Genomic DNA, 16,394 nt, shown 5'->3' with positions numbered 1-16,394 from the left:
AACTAAATCAATTCTGCTGTTTTTGTCCTTTAGGAGGGACAATTTTGAGTTCCCTCACTTGAGTCATCATAAACTCGGATCGTTAAAAGCGTGGCAAGAATCACAAACCTCAGTTACTAAAACCAATGATGCCGGTTTTCATCTGACAGAGAAGCACCTGCCAAGAACAGAGAAATGCTGTCTGACATCCTTACAGCATAGAAAAATACTATACCAAATACAAATATATTAATATATGTAAGAATCTAAGTATTATGTATAAAGACCTACTTCAGCTGTTAGCTTACAACAGGTGACAAAAGACATCATTTCACACAATTGCTGAGTACCCTTTCCATGAGCTGCCCCTGAAGGTTGCACCAATTGGGTTTTTGATGCTACCCTCCCTGTAGGCATCAAAACACTTTGTTCTGGTCACTGGGAGGTTCAAAGCCAGCAGTGAACAAGCAAAAGCTTGGTACAATCTTCATTCAAGTATGGTGATAAGTGGAAGGTGTTGCCACTTGGTTGAGATAACATTGCAAGTGTAAACTTACTTTGGTACATGACGGACAAAATGAACAGTGAACATCAAGCATTGCCCTCTGCAGCATATGGCTACCAAACAATACCCAATATAATCTACTTTATTACCAAAGTATGGACTGCAGTGGCAGGCACAGTTTTAAAAAAATCTGACATAAGATACTTTCCGTTTGATACGTGTAATGGCTATAATCGGAAATGTGAAGTCATAAGAAATTCCAAAAACCCTAATTAGTTTATTTTGTGTAATTGAACTTGTTTAGGAACCTTACAAATGGAAGTTTAAAAGCTGCACATTCTCAGTGTGAAGAAAAATACATTTAACATTCTTGAGGTTTCTATAATAAATAGAAATGAAAAATACTTAAGATGGCAAAACCAGAATATGAAAGAATGGCTGCAGATTTAAATGGCCCCACAGATCCTGTTATGTTAACAGAGTTTCATGCTGTACCTGTCTGCAAAAGTCACCAGTCAAGGCTTTTAGTACTAGCAAGGCAACTTATGCCCTGCTGTCATGTAGTTTCTGTCTCTTAACCTGCAGCAATGGAAGAGTTAGCAGGTTCTGCATGACTAGCACACGCAGAGATACAAGGTGGGAGCCCCTGTAGAAGCCCCTGCAACTAGCCATCCATTTGATTCTCTGCAGAAGCAAAGGATAGCCTCCTTGCTGCTGGTTTTACCCATAATATAGTGTATAGTTGAAAACCTGTGCTTCTAATAACCAATTGTTTTATACTAGGGGGTATCCCGAGATGCTACCCTTTTATTTCTCCCATATCCAATGTACCTCCTAGAAACCTGCAACCTTGAGATTACATATACCAGATGCTTCTAGGCAAGTAGCTCTACCTTTTAGGAGGGAAACTTCCCCCCACCATAGGAAACATGATCCATAAGTTTCAGGGAACAATCATCTGGCTGAGGTTGCCCTGGAAACAAGAACACATGTACAGCCAAGGCCTCCAGGCTTGTACCAGAGAGCACGTTGTTTCTCAGCAACTGGATTCTGGCATGACTACTGGGTGAAAATTCTGCATCCTGAGAATATCATCTCAAATTTTTTTTTGAACAAAGTTGTTTCAAGCCTTCAAGTGTCTCCTACACACTTTAAAGCCTCTGTCTGATGGAAATCTCAACAACCCAGGCTGGGTAAGTAGCATTTCCAGTGGTTGGGACATGGCAGCTTCTGTGTGCTATTTCTTTTCTCCTCCCAACCAAGAGAAGAAGAGCAAACTCTGTAAATAATATTCAGATTTGCTTAATTAACATAGTGCATATAGATCAGAGATATTAACTTTTCATGTGCAGAATTTGAAGGAATCTGGCTTGGTGTTTCTCACCCCACCCCACCCCACCCCCCAACTCTAATGGTTTTACTTCTAATTATTGGTCAGTAGCTAGTGGTGATAAGTGCAAACTACTTTTTCTCTGCAAGAATAAGTTAGATCAAAAGTGTCTTTGACCAATTTGCAGCTCTATTGTCCAGGGTCTAGCATAAAAACTCTATCAAACAGGGATTTGGAAACATAGCAAGAGAAGGTACTGTCAGCTTAGTTTATTTTAACTGCCTAGATCTTAAAGAGCCATCTTATTTCTTCTGTTGCTGTGGCCCAGGCCTAACCCCACCTGAGCAAATAATCTATAGCACTTGCTTTGGAAGCCTGTGCTTCAGCTTTTATTGCAGGCGGTGGCTGATATACCCAACCCCACAACCCATTACAAGAGGACAATGGTACTTTGTGGGTGGGCCTGGTGTATGAAGAGTAATGCTACAGTAAACTGAGTGCAAGAGACACATGCAATTCATTCCCCCCTCCCGTTCTAAAAGGCAGGTGAAAGTGAGCATGATGGGTATGAAAATGATTATTCTCAAGTTCACAGACGTTGGGTTGCAGAACAGGCACCACTCTGAAAATATCTAGACTTTTCATTACAGCAAACCAGATGGCATTTGGGCAGAAGACAGATTTTGTGGTGTAGAAAGGCAGTGATATAGGCAGAATCAGAGAAAACTACGTCTGTCCCTGTTGCTGCCCTCAAATCATGGAGATGGCTGGCTTTATAACTGGGGACATGAAAGTCTCCCTGTCCCATCCATCAGAGGTACAACAGGAAGACTGCTAGCCAAGGTTTCTCCAGCCCTCATGCAACAAGATCCTACACATGCTTATTTGGCAGTTAAGTCTCATTGTGTTCAATGGTGCTTACTCCCAGCTAAGTGAGTATAGGATTTCAAAATTAGGGAAGTGGCGGTAAGTCCTGTTAATGCTGGTGGATCATTCTACGTGGAGCAAGTGTGGCTCCTTTCTGCTATTAGTTGAGACCAGACTGCAGCTCCAAGGTTAAGCTGTTTTTAAATACCTTTACCTTGCAACCATCCGGTATAGGAGGCAACTGTTCATACAAACGCTTCCCATTCACCTAAGGGATTTTATCTTTGCTAATTCTGCAGCACACAATCCTCCTGCCTTTGCCCCGGGTGCTGCCTCTGCATTACTTGCAATTTAGTCCTATAAGCAGAAGATGAGGTTGCAATGAGCAGCCAGTAGGAATAGGAAAGGTGGGTATTCAACAAGAGAAAAAGCAAAACTGCCAAAAGAAAAGGGGGAAAAAAGACAGACATGGTGCAGGATAGCAGGGTCTAACACCAGGTAAAATGACAAGATATGAAATGGCAGGATCCCGTGTCTAGGCATGAGCTGTGGACATGGCCTCTCAGGGCACCACACTGGGCAAAACAAACAGGCATGGCCAGGCTTGCTAAGAATCCGTATTGTGCACAAGTAGTGGCCCCAGATAGAGTCTGTGCTGGATATAAATACATCTGTTGGGCTGGATTTCCCAGCAAAAGTCTTCTATCTACACCTTTGTCTGGTCCATCCAGAAGAGCCATTGTCACCATGCCGAAGGAGATGCTCCGTTGCCAAACTGAGAGCCCTGCCCCACCCCTCTTCCAAGCAGCAACAGGGGCAAGAGGAGATGGCAAGGGTGTTCCCAAGGCCTCTGTCAGGGCAGGCCTGGCCCACTTGTCTCTGGCTCCGGCCTGTCCCTTGCTGGAGGCTACATGCACTGGGAACAGCCGCATTTGCTGGGTTTTTCCACCTCCTCCACAAAGGAAGAGCCGTCGCTGCACTCAAAGGTGTATTTCCTGCGCTTGAGGCGCAGTCCTGCACAGCATCCTGGCCCTGGGCACGATCCCCGGCACTCCACCCAGGAGACAGGCCGGGTTGTCTGGCAAATGGCATAGCCTCGCTGGACCTGGTGGAAGTCTCGCACGGCCTCACCCCGACACTCCGACTCTAGGGAAAACATTAGGAAGAGGGAAGTCAGGCAAGGAGGCTCCTCTGAGAAAGCCTTCATTACACATTATGCTTGGGGTTCTGGTGAAGGTCAACTCAAAAAGCTGGGCATTATAGTATGTATAAGCATACTATGACGAATGATCTTGCCTTTTGAATGGTTAGCGACAGGTAGAAAAAATCTTATCTGTCCCTTATCTTGTTGGCTGGGGGTCCTGCAAAACTGGTCTTGCTTTTTGTCAATGGAAGGGGAGGACAGAGAGGCAGAACGGGGTGGGGGTGGGGAATCAAGAATTTGTGGCTCAGTTGCTCATGCTCCCTTACCAAAGTTGTGCCCATAGTGTCTGGAAGAAGAGTGCAACGGTATTGTACTGGGATGTACAACACTGGCTGTTCTGTGGAACCACGGAATTCCAAATTCCCATTTATAGCCGGTGCAACAGAAGGGATGGGGGTCTACAGTTGCTAGAAAACTTACTAGGGGAAGAGGCTAGGCAAGAAATAGCATCTAAGTACGCCCTGGCTGCGATGCGGGTGGTGCTGTGGGTTAAACCACAGAGCCTAGGACTTGCCGATCAGAAGGTCAGCGGTTCGAATTCCCGCGGCGGGGTGAGCTCCCGTTGCTCAGTCCCTGCTCCTGCCAACCTAGCAGTTCGAAAGCACGTCACTTCTGGCGGGAAGGTAAATGGCGTTTCCGTGCACTGCTCTGGTTCGCCAGAAGCGGCTTAGTCATGCTGGTCACATGACCTGGAACCTGTACACCGGTTCCCTCGGCCAATAAAGCGAGATGAGAGCCGCAACCCCAGAGTCGGTCACGACTGGACCTAATGGTCAGGGGTCCCTTTACCTTTACGCCCTGGCTGGGGTTTCCTCTGCCCACGGTGGGCATACCTAGCTTAACACAATACTGGCAGCTTAGGTAGAGGCCCAAGCGTCTTATCAGGCGAGGGCCCTCAGGGGTCCTTAGCTATGGAGCACGTGGGAATGTAAGGAAGAAAGGGAGATGTGCCTGACCTTGGTCACAGAGGTCGCCATCAAATCCCCCGTTGCATTCACAGAAGGCCTCGCCTGTGTCTGAGATCTGGCACTGACCATGAACACACTGCAAGCTCTTGCATGGGTTGTGGAGTTCCCCTTGCTGGTTGCACAAGGCTCCCTTGTAGCCATCCTGACACTGGCAACTATAGGAAAGGGCATCAAGGGGCATGCAGATTCCATGGATGCACCTGTAGAATGAGTGAAACATAAAGCTAAATATAGGTGAATTCAAAAGGTTGCAGTTAGGCCACCATCTTCTAGAAGCATCATTTAACATAGGAAGGACCTGCAAGATTCTCTGTGCACCTTGGCTTCTCCAACGTCATCTTAGGAATACAAAGAAGTGAGAGGGGAGAAGCGTTCTCACTGACTCCCCAACTTCCCTTATCCTCCATATATACAAATACAGCTTTATTGATGCTCCTTTAAAGGTGAAGGAGGAGTTGGTATATGGTATGTGCTGTTGTTCTTGAACGCTGTTCCCAAACCTATGCCCCTGTGCTGGGCTTTAGAGGCAACTAATTTCTGCTTTTGTTGCTACAATCATAAATGCCCTGCCTGCCCCGCCTCATCAGAGATGAATAGACAGGAGAGGCAAAATACTGCCCATCAGAGCCCACAAGATATGGATGCAATTCCAGTCACACTTAGGAACACAGGTCAGACTATGGGTGCATCTAGCCCAAAATTGTCTGCTCTGACAGGCAGTGGCTCTGTAGGGTCTCAGGCAGAGGTCGTTCCTGATCCTTTCAAAGTGGAAATGCTAGGGATTATGTGTGAAATGCTAGGGATTCTGTGTGCTTCTGTGTGAAAAGCACATGCTCCACCACTGAGCTGCAATCCCTCCCCACACGTTCTCCATCTTGCACACAGCACTGCAGTGAGAGAAGAAGCCCACAAGGAAAGGGTGGAGGGGGATTCTGCTGCTGTGTACTCACTTGTGGCCCTGGCAGGGGTTGCTAACGGGCTGGTCACAATGGGGCCCGACCCAGCCTGGATCACAGTGGCAAATGGGGCCATGAGGGGTGTTGGGTTGGCAAATGCCATGCAGGCAGTAGAGCTTGCGGCAAGGCTCACAGCCGGGCACCACCCCCGGCTTCATCTGCGTCTTAGTGAAGTCCTGCAGCTCGTTGTTGATGTAGAGGTTGCGGATGCAGCCATGGAAGCTGGAGCCATTCAGGATCTGCCAGAGGCGGAAGGCGGCAGAGTTCACATCCACGGGCATCCCTGCGGAGGGGAGAGCCAGAACAGCAAGGTAAGGGGCAGGAAGAGGAGGGAAGAGCAAGGTCCTGGGGGAAAGAGAGATGGTGCTGGTGGAAGGAAAAGAGCATTCCTTATTCTGGAATGCTGTGTGGAATGTTAAGAGCCACCTTCTTCCATTTCTCTCCCCTCTCCCACAGCGCCCGTCACTCCTCCTTAGTTTGGCACTTGGCTCTTAGTGCCCTGCAGTATCAGCTCAGACACCCCACCCTGGAGAGGAGAACAGAAACGTTCCTCTTGCATCATTATTATCCAATGGACGTGAGCTAAGAAGAGTGAAGGAGTTCTCCATTCAGTTAGTGCCCTCCAGGTGCAAGCATGCCTGATGACAGAGATACCAGCCTCTCTCACCCCCCTTCTCCCCAACTGGAATGGGCCCAAGTCACAGTCCTACCCCCAACATAGAGTGGAGCCTCAGAGTTCAGCGTGTGGGCCTTGCCAAAGCCGTCCATGGTCATGGGGTCTCCTCCATCGATGGAGAGGTTTACCATCCGCTCAAAGGTCACCAGCTCTACAGTGTGGAACTGCCCGTCATTGATGGTCTCTGCACTAGGGAGAGAAGGGAGGTGTGGGATGGGAAAGGCTGGTGGCACCCAACCTTTGGCCTGATATCGGGCATCCACAGCCATCTGCACCCATCCAGCATGGAAGTGCAGCACCCGCATCCGCTTTGCCTTGTGTTCCCTGTCACTTCTGCACTAACTCCCCACGATCCAGACCCCCAAACCCTTCCTTTTGCCTTCATGGTCAATGTGCAGCTTTGCTCAATGACTGAGGGTCACTCTGAGCTGGAAGGAGAAGCCAAAGGCAGAGGGCTACCTGTAAATGGCAGAGCTGGGGTAGGTGCCTGGATCATAGCTGACGCGCACATGGCCTTGGTACAGCTCCACCGCCATGTGGTCAGTGTCTCCATTATATAAGAGGATCCCATTGTCTTCAGCCGTGGAGACCTGCAGAGAACGAGGGAATGAACAAGCAAGGGGCAGAAACATTAATTCTACAATCCAACCAGTCCCACAAATGGCACGGATGAAGAGTGTGGGCAGATGCCCGCTCTTGGGGTGGCGGAGGAGGCAGCCTTGCTAATCAACACTTACCTGCAAAGTGATGTTGGCGCTGGGCCAGTTTTGCAGGTCAGTGAACTGGAGGTACGTGTCCCTGTCCACAAAGTTGACACTCAGCAGCTTCTCGCATTTGGGCCCCCCAAAGCCAGGAAGGCACTGGCATAAGGCACGACTGCCTAGCTCCACACAGTTGGCACCATTCTGGCATTCTGCCCTCTCGCATGGGCTGGGTTGGAGGGAGCCATGGGGTGGAATCTCACAGAGCTGGCCACTATGATAAGAGTGAGAACACAACAAGGCACAAATTGCAGGAGGCAACTTGGAGACAACACCACAGAGTCTTAGCAGGACCACAGCTGGACCCTGTGGCACTCATACAGTTTTAAGGCAGTGTGCCCTCTCCTCTGATTTTCCTCTTCCCAGAGGGTGAGTAAAATGTGCCTGGAATCACATGCATGTGTGTTGACCCATGATCTTTCCTGGTCCCTGTTTGTGCCTGCAGTAAAAGCACTCCAGTTCACTGCACTGGGGCATCAAGTGAATGGGCAAGGCAAGTACTCAAGTGACATACAAGTCACCACACCGCCCTGAATCCTAAGAGAAGACTGACACACTTTACTCAGTTTGCTTCTTCTGCTTCTTCATCAATAAAGACAACCAGAATATCTTTGGCCAGGGGTGTCGTTATGGGGTGGTCCAGGAGACAGGGCCAGCCCAATACATTTTAGCATCTGAGGTGAACCACAAAATGGTGTGCTCCCCCCGCAACCAGGGAAGAAAGGGTGAGTGAAGATCTACACCAGGAACATAGAGTCAACCTTACTGGACGGCTGAAGTGGGAATCAAAGGCCATTGGGGGGGCTCACTCTGAATCATGCCCAGAGGGCAGCCCCCACCATTTTCTCCCTAGTCACTGTAGAGGTGACATGGGGGGGGGCTGTTGAGGAAGTGGCAGATCTGCCCTCCAAGGAGTACACCACAGCTGTTGCTGCCACCACAGCATCCCTTTGAGGCTGAATCCACTGCCCTGTGGATCCTGCCACCTGAGGCATTTGCCTCATTTTGTCTCATGGGCAAGCTGGCCCTGCCACCCTCTTAATTTGCCCAGAGGCATTCTACATTTATGCAGGTTTATGTCATGGGCATGTGCCCCAAGTCTTTTAAGCTGACCTCAGCTGCAGGACACAGCTATGTTGCATATCTCTGTACATTACTTCCCTGTATACAGGAACTACTTTTGCCAGGATGTTCAGAACAACTTGTCTCAACTCCTTGGTGGGCAGAGCAATGCACACTAGGCATGTAACTCCTTGTGTGGTACAAAGTCCCAGCAAATGTGAGATGCATTCTTTTAATCTCATAAGCACAGTCAAACAACTCTGGAAACAGCCAGGCTCTTAAAACTACCGTATTTTTCGCCCTATAGGGCGCACCGGCCCATAGGGTGCACTTATTTTTTTGGGGGGGGGGAAATAAAGGGGGGAAAATATTTTTTTCCCCGAGCCCCAAAGAGCAAAGAAGCCATGACAGCGAGCGGGATGGCTCCCGCTAGCTGTCCTGGCTTTATTTTTAGCCTCGGGGCTAGGGGTCCGGGAGCAAAGGCGAGGTTGCGCAACCTCGCCATCGCTCCTGGAGCTTGCCGGGCTGGGGGTGGGGGAAGCCCGAGCTTCCCCCAACCCCAGCCCCCAGAACGGGTCCGGGAGTGACGGCGAGGTTGTGCTCAACCTTGCCATCGCTCCCGGAGCTTGCTGTCCGCAAGCCTTGGGAGCCCGGCGGGAACTCGCCGGGCTCCCAAGGCTTGTGGATAGCTTCCTGAAGCCTGGAGAGTGAGAGGGGTCAGTGCGCACCGACCCCTCTCACGCTCCAGGCTTCAGCGAAAGCCTGCATTCGCCCCATAGGACGCGCACATATTTCCCCTTCGTTTTTGGAGGGGGGAAAGTGCATCCTATAGGGAGAAAAATACGGTAATCATTCTTTGACACTTCGGGTAACAACTGATCACTCTTTTTGTTGTACCTCTTTCTCCCAGCCACCCTTGTGGAACTCTTCCAGTAGAGGGCAATCCCAGGTGTTGAGGTTTGCAGGTAGCTTAGAATGAGTTGAACTGGTAATATACTCCTGCCCATCTCACCACCTTACCTGTAGCCTCCAGTACAAAGGCAGGAATATCCATTTGGCTCATCAAAGCACTTGGCGTTGTTCTGGCAGCGATGGTCTAGGCAGTCGTCATAGTCTACACTGCAATTATCTCCCACAAAGCCGGGCATGCATTCACACCTGTAGGCAGGGACAGGAAGAAGCCACTCACTGGATGTAGCTGCATCCCTTTCCTATCCACTTTAGAAGTCTGTTGCAATTCCCCTGGTTTGCTGTAGGTTTAAATCTTCTGCTTCCCCCCATGCCACCAATGGTAGCTGCTAAATCACTCACTTGGGCCCATCAGGGGTAACCCTGCACACGGCATCATGCTGGCAGGGGCTAAGCTCCAGGGAGCAGACATCCATTAGCTGCTCACAGTAAGTCCCTGCAGGAAGGAGAGAAAAGTCGAGAGAAGCAGGCTCAGGCCTCATGTCCCATTCGGGCCCAGTCTGCATTTGGCTGAACCAGCTCCCCCAAGGAAAGGGCAGGGAAGGGAAGGGAATGAGGAAGAACAACCTTTGCTGTCCCATCACTTGCATCCGTGCAACAGAACCAACAACTTATGGGAGGGTTTCCATATCTGGACCCACAAAGTTATTGAGCTTTTCTTAGTTTGCCCAAAGTTGTTGAGCTTTTTGGGCAGATTCACATGACGTTTTTAAGCTAGTTTTTAAGAAAATCAGCAAAAACGTCCAGATTTTCCCAGACATCTTAGCAGGATGTACTACAATATTCCGGATATGTCCAGAAAATTCCAGACGTATGGCAACCCTATCTCATGGGCAGCCCGCTAGAAGCACTGTGAGATAAGGTATGGCAACCTTCCATTCATACAATAGATGCCAAACTACTTTGAGGGGTGGTTTTTCTTTTAACAATAAATTTTATGAAATAATTTAAAATAAAATATTTATAGTCTCATGCTTCAGCCCAGAATGCTGTTATTTGTATCTAACTCCCAAACCCATGACTCAATATTCAACCAGGGTATAGGTGGATCTCCTTCTGTTGTTCAGGGAAAGACACTATTGTTCACGGGCTAGATACTAACCTGGCAGGGAAGGGGAAACTACTACTTGGGAAGCTAGAGTTAGTTTAAAAAAATGCATTGGGTTATCTTCAGGTACTGGTGGAGGAGAGGTGCTACCACTAAACTAAAAAAAGTAAATCTTGGGCACTGGAGTCAGATCCTTAGGATAAACCTGCCTCTGGCACTGACCAGCTTAGAAGTTTGTGCTTTGCTACCTTAGCTCTCTTCTTCTCTTCAAGTGCATCCGCTTCCATTACAAGCCTGGCCCTACCTGTGAACAACGGAAGGCATAAGCATGTGTAATTGCTGGATCCATTAATGCATGTGGCACCGTTCTTGCAATTGTTATTGTTGCAGTTGTTGGTCCTTAGACTGCAGGTTGGACCTTCAAATCCATCCACACAGGAACACCTGTCAAAAGGGAAATGAGGGTTGTTTAACAAACGGAGAGGTTAGAAGCTGCTCACTTTGGGGCATTTCAGGGGTTTTGTGGGTGGTTTTTCTTTATCATTCTCAAAAAGAGCTCAAAGAAGAGTGAAAGGAAGTCAGGGCTTTGCCAGAAGAACATTCAATGCTTCACCAATGGTTCTGAATATTGCACTGTCTTGAACCTGAGGCACTTTCATCTCTGGTTGGTAGGATGTAGATGGATCCACTTTGGAGGCCACTCGGCATAGAAGGGGTTAAAGAGATTATTGTTTCCAGGAGAGTTCTGGGGCAGACACCCTTGGAGCATAGCTGTCAATGTTTCCCTTTTTAAAAGGGAAGTTCCCTTATTCCGAATAGGATTCCTCGCAAGAAAAGGGAAAAGTTGACAGCTATGACTTGGAGGGGCTTTAAGTTGAGTAGTGGAACAGGCAGGGGAAGGGAGGGGTTAAAGAAGAAGAAGAAAAGGGGACCCTTGGGATGGGCAAGAAAAAGACACAGATGTGAGAAGTCAGAGGATATTGCACTCAACATTAAATGTGCCTAAATGTTTAAGTATTGTCACTTAACTGTTTCTTGCTACTCAGCAGTGGTTTCGGGTGTGTTTACTGTATTTTTCTCTGGTTGTTGAATTTTTTTACATAAACCACCCTGAAATCCATTTTCATGAAGGGCAGTATACAACTATCTTAAATAAAAACGTAAACCAGCAAACAGGCAAATAAAATCAATTTTCAAAGCTATACCTATGGCTGCATTTGCATGCCCAAGCTAGATGAGTGTGTGTGCTGTATCTACAGTTCTATGTACATAATGCATGTGGTGCTGTGTATGCATGCATGTGCCTGGTTGTGTACTGCGTGGGTCTGAACTTGAGATTCATTTACGTGCACCATGTCACATCTGTGCACACATCAGGAAAGGGACGCATTGCATTCACATATATTTGCGTGTTGGGGGGGGTCTGTTGTACTAAAAGCACAGGTGAGTGTGTGCTGCATATGCTGTCATTTCCATTTATACTGCCTGTAGCCTATTTAGCTGGAAGAGGAAGCAGAGGTGGAAGAACTGATGACCTTTCGTCTCTGGCATACTGAATGGCTCTGCAGGCTGAGGGTCTTGATATCCTTTCCTAGAGGGCTCATCTCCCTGCCTACTACCTTTCCCCAAAGGCAGAATCTAGTCTGGCATGTGCAGGCAAACAGCTTTGTCAACCCCCAAAGGACATTATGTGCTGGCTTTGAAGATGCTGGGTTGTTATGGTGACGGGATGAGAGGCCATTTAGCATCTTGGCAATTTGGGTACACAGAAAGGGCTAGGGCCCCATTCTCTCTCTACTGCCTGTGGTTTATTTTCAGCCACTAATTATGGTCTGTTTCCCAGAAAGCCACCCACACTGTACTCTGGAGAGTGAAGTGGGGAGGAGCCCTGTGCGTTGAGGTCCAACTGCAAACCAGAGCTACAGCTCCCCAAGAGGCTGCATACGTCTTAAAAGGTTCCCCCTGCCGGGTCCCAACCCATTTTTACAGAAAGAAACTGACTACGGCTTCCAGGATTAGTGATTGTGGTGGTGGACAATCTTGGTGGAGGGTAAAGAGTGCCTTTTTGCACAGTATCAACAGAATGCTTCCCAAATCTTTTCCCCAAATCTGTTACAAAGCACCCCTAAAAACATCCAGCTTTTGTTATGATGGCCTGCACCTCAGAAGGACGTTGGTTTTAGTCTGGAGAGGCCTCAAGAGAGTCTCCATTACAGAAAGCCAAGCTCACATGTTCCAAGCAAGCTGAGCTGCAAAAGCCCCTGGCAAATTCATTGTCTCCTTTCACTGTAAATCTCTGCCATTCCTCCCTTATAATTTGTAAATTTAGAAGTAAACGAAAGAGCACCATAAACAAGGATATGGCCACCAAAATATCACTCTCACGATTACTAATCAAGAAGTTTTGATCGCCTGAGGCTCTTGTCTGCAGAGTCCAAAAGACACGTTAATCTCTTTTCTCCAACTCACATAAACAGCAGATTAAGATGCATTTGTAAGAAGCCATTTTGCAAACATCTTAGACACCATTTTAATTTCTTTACACTCATTCACTGCCAGGAAGACAGGTTTTGCCTTCTTTGCTTTTATGCTAATTTTTAAGCCCAAGGTAAGCATAAAAGGTGATGCTTTTTGCCTTACCAATTAGGAATCCCTTGGATATCAAAGAGACCTCATCTCTCTCTGCCCAGTAACATCCCTGTGGACTCCCACTTCTCCTCCTCCTCCTCCTCGCCCCTTTTTTTACTGCTGAAGAGGTGCTCTCATCTCCACCACATACCACCAAAGCCTCACAGAACAAGGTATGAAACTCTCTCAAGCCCATCAGCCGGTCAACCCCCACTCCCCTTCCCCCTATTTTCTCCTTTCAAGCCCCACCAGGTTCCTCTTTCTTAGGGAGACCTGCTGTCTTTATTCTCCTTGTCATGCCCCAAACTTTTCCTTTTGCTTTCTTCTAATTCTTGCCCTAAACTCTTCCCCAAAGTCGCTACCGAAATCTCTACCATTTCCCCCCATTTGAGAACCTGAGCAGCCACTCACGTGAAGCTGGCTTCACTGCCCTCGTGAGACAGGCAGGTCCCACCATTCTCACAGGGCCTGCTGGAGCAGCCATCCACAGAGAGTTCACAGTTTTGGCCCTGGAATAAGACAAGGAGAAGTAGCAGCCACAATACAAAGAACAAATGATAAAGCTCTGGCCAGGACGTGAGGTTTCTCAGTCTCAGGTCCTTGCTCATCAGCCATAAAAGAACAACAAAATAATAATAATAGGAATTTCTGCCTATAAATAATGCAGGCTGTCCTTTTTGGGATTGCTTGTTTTCGCCACCAGGATTTCCTTTATAGCTATTAGTCAAGAGTTGCCTTCCCAACCAAGCGTCCTCTGTAAGTTTTGAAGTTCAGTTTCCATCATGATCAGGGACAATGGACGCTCTAGATCAAAACATCTGGCGAACATTCAGATGAAACAGACAGTTCCACATTCCCCACTCCCACCCCCAGAAATAGTGGCAGCTCTAGGTCCAATCAGTAGGGACTGAGAGTGTATCTCGCCCATTCCTGATGGCAGTGATAAACTAGGCTGGTTGTCAAACTGGAGAATGGGTTCCTTCCACCATGTCTTGGTCCTTCTCTGAGCCTTTTTCTTTTGGTCGACACAAGCTGTCAGAAGCTATGGTCCCCAAAGCAGGGAGAAAGCCCAATCCTTCCCTTTGTCAATGATCCCTACACCCTCCCTAGTCACCCCTCTCCTCCCCCCCATCCCTCTTCTCACCTTGTAGCCACTGGGGCAGATACAGCGGTAGGAGTCCAAAGGGTCTTGTTGACAGGTGCCCCTATTTTGACAGGGACTGGAGAGGCAGGGGTTACACTTGGCCTGGATGATGAGGGGAGGAGGCCCTGCATAGATGAAAGAAACCAGACAACTAGGAATTGGGGTCAGAGCCAAATAATCACTGAACGGGAGGGAGGATTTCCACACATCCTCCTGTGAAGACTGTTCCCCTTCTTGGCCAGAATCTTTTGCAAGGCACTTGCCAGAAACATAGAGGAGATCGCAAACGGATTAATGGTGGAGCTGAATATATATTAACAGATGGAGGAGTTCTGAAAGGAGAGCCTGCCCACCCCACTCTGTGGCACAAAGCCAGGTTGTGCTTACTTATTTTTCTTCTTTAAATAGGAGGCCCTGTAGCTCAGCGCTGGGACACATGCGTTGCATGCAGAATTTCCTAGGTTCAATCCCTGGCTCCTCCAGTTTTTAAAAAGGGAGGGCTGGGTGGCAACTGATGGGAAAGACCTTTGGACGATGAACAAACAGCCCAATGGGGTTTGCCATATAGAGAGGCCCGGAACAGGCTGGAAGATGCGAACAGTTGGAGTGCTCCTATATAGACACTCTTACCACGTCAGCTAGGCTGGATTTGTCTCTAGTGACTTAGCTGGATGAGAAGGCTATGGAAGGAGGAGGCAACATAGCCTCCAGCCTGTGTCCTTCCTCCAGGTCTTCCTTCACCAAGACACTCATCTTACCTTCTCAACACTATGGACCAAACATGATAGGAGTAGCACATGTGTGGGCCAATGTGGTGAGACACAGAAGTTGCACAAGCCTCGCCACAGTTCCAATTACTAGCATAAAACCCTTCCTTTCATCTCCCCCCTCCTCACACATTAACAGCCCTCATGCTCCCTCACTATGTGCCTCATGCTCAACCAACAGGCCCAAGCCCTATAGTACTTGGAGTTACCCAAACTGTTTACCTGACCTGCCTTGGAGCTAAGGTGCCCCAACCTCGGTCCCAGTTTGGTTGGGAAAGGGAAGAGGGCCAAAGAGCAACTGGGCAGGGTAGGGTGGACTAGAAAGAGCCATTGTTTGGACAAAGCTGCTCTACAAAATGAATAAAGTATCCTATAAAGTATTTATTCACTTACCTAGGCACTCAAACTTCTTGGCAGGAGTGGTGAGCAGCAGTTTGCCCTCCATATCCGCAGGGCCAGCACAGCGGGCAATGCCAGGCTCCTTGTAGCCAGTTTTGACCCAGCCTGAGAGCCAGCGCATGTGGCAATCACAGTGCAGTGGGTTGGCACCGATGGCTCTGTAAAGCAGGGAGAACCAGAATCTCTACATAACTCCTTAAGGTCTGGAGGGGGGGGGCTGTCATTCATTGCATTTGATCTCTTTGGCTGCCTCTAGTGGCTGTGGAACTGATTAATAAGTAAGGTTTCTATTTTCAGACTCTGAAACTGCCCTCATAGAGCAACATAGCTGCAATCTGAGGTAGTCTCTCTCTTTCTTCATACTGTTCTTAAAGGTATGATTCACACATGCTGGCTTGCAACTTGCTATCTCAGTTCCTGACAACATCACTCAATAAGATGCAGCTAAATGTGCAAATTGCGGCCACCGTAATGCATGGTGTTGGTACCACTCATCACTTCAGGGTGCGGGTGCTGAGTGATGAACACACATAGAGGGAGTCCCTAGGGTTGCCGCCTTGCCTAGAGGTGCTGCTTATTAGCATATCTAAAATCTTTTCAGATGTATGTAAATTGAGAAACAATGAAGGCTGAAATTGCTCTGCAGGCTGAGGGTACTGCTAGGGGGAAAAACCCCAAACAAAAAACACACCCCAGTCTTCCCCTAAATGTACCTTTCCCCATCCTTCTCCTTAGACCCTAACCCAGGTAGAGTCTGTTGCAGTGCTTTATAGTTCTGAGCATTGGGGTGCTGGTCTACGTTGGTTTCTCCTGCATTATTCTGAAGTGCAGTAGAAGACAAGAGGCACAACACAACTTCCTCCCCAACTTCCTTCCCCCACCCCACCCACAGTCAACTGGGCATTAAGAGCCAGTACAGCCTGGTGTGTGTGTGTGTGCGCGCGCGCGCGCGCGCACACACATGCTAACTCCTTTGCCTTACTTAAGAGGTGCAAACTACAGGACTGCAAGCTTGGTTGCTGTCTCCTGATAAAAGGTGCCAGGAGGAACTTCAGCAACATTGCAAGAAAGCAGAACCAGACCAGTTCCTGCTGCTGTTCAGCATGCAGAGCACACAACGTCTGCCATCAT

The 16,394-nt window shown here is 48.3% G+C and overlaps 1 protein-coding gene across 1 annotated transcript in view; it reads right to left on the bottom strand.

Moving 5' to 3' along the window:
- Window positions 1-741: 741 nt before the first annotated feature.
- The window catches only part of SLIT1 (slit guidance ligand 1), a 117,242-nt gene continuing 101,589 nt past the window's right edge, over window positions 742-16,394 (bottom strand). The window contains exons 26-37 of the mRNA XM_081192217.1: window positions 15,258-15,421; window positions 14,098-14,222; window positions 13,365-13,462; window positions 10,630-10,769; window positions 9,620-9,713; window positions 9,329-9,466; window positions 7,223-7,460; window positions 6,945-7,075; window positions 6,520-6,674; window positions 5,804-6,092; window positions 4,842-5,053; window positions 742-3,827 (exon numbers count right to left, since the gene is read on the bottom strand). Coding sequence (XP_081048343.1) covers window positions 3,589-3,827; window positions 4,842-5,053; window positions 5,804-6,092; window positions 6,520-6,674; window positions 6,945-7,075; window positions 7,223-7,460; window positions 9,329-9,466; window positions 9,620-9,713; window positions 10,630-10,769; window positions 13,365-13,462; window positions 14,098-14,222; window positions 15,258-15,421 — 2,023 coding nt within the window. The 3' untranslated portion in view covers window positions 742-3,588. The remainder of the gene's footprint in view (window positions 3,828-4,841; window positions 5,054-5,803; window positions 6,093-6,519; window positions 6,675-6,944; window positions 7,076-7,222; window positions 7,461-9,328; window positions 9,467-9,619; window positions 9,714-10,629; window positions 10,770-13,364; window positions 13,463-14,097; window positions 14,223-15,257; window positions 15,422-16,394) is intronic.

This window comes from Podarcis bocagei (assembly GCF_964188305.1).
Source record: "Podarcis bocagei genome assembly, chromosome: 4".
Taxonomy (NCBI): Eukaryota; Metazoa; Chordata; class Lepidosauria; order Squamata; family Lacertidae; genus Podarcis; species Podarcis bocagei.
The sequence above is the reverse complement of the archived record's forward strand: the minus strand, read 5'-3'. Positions and strand labels throughout refer to the sequence as shown.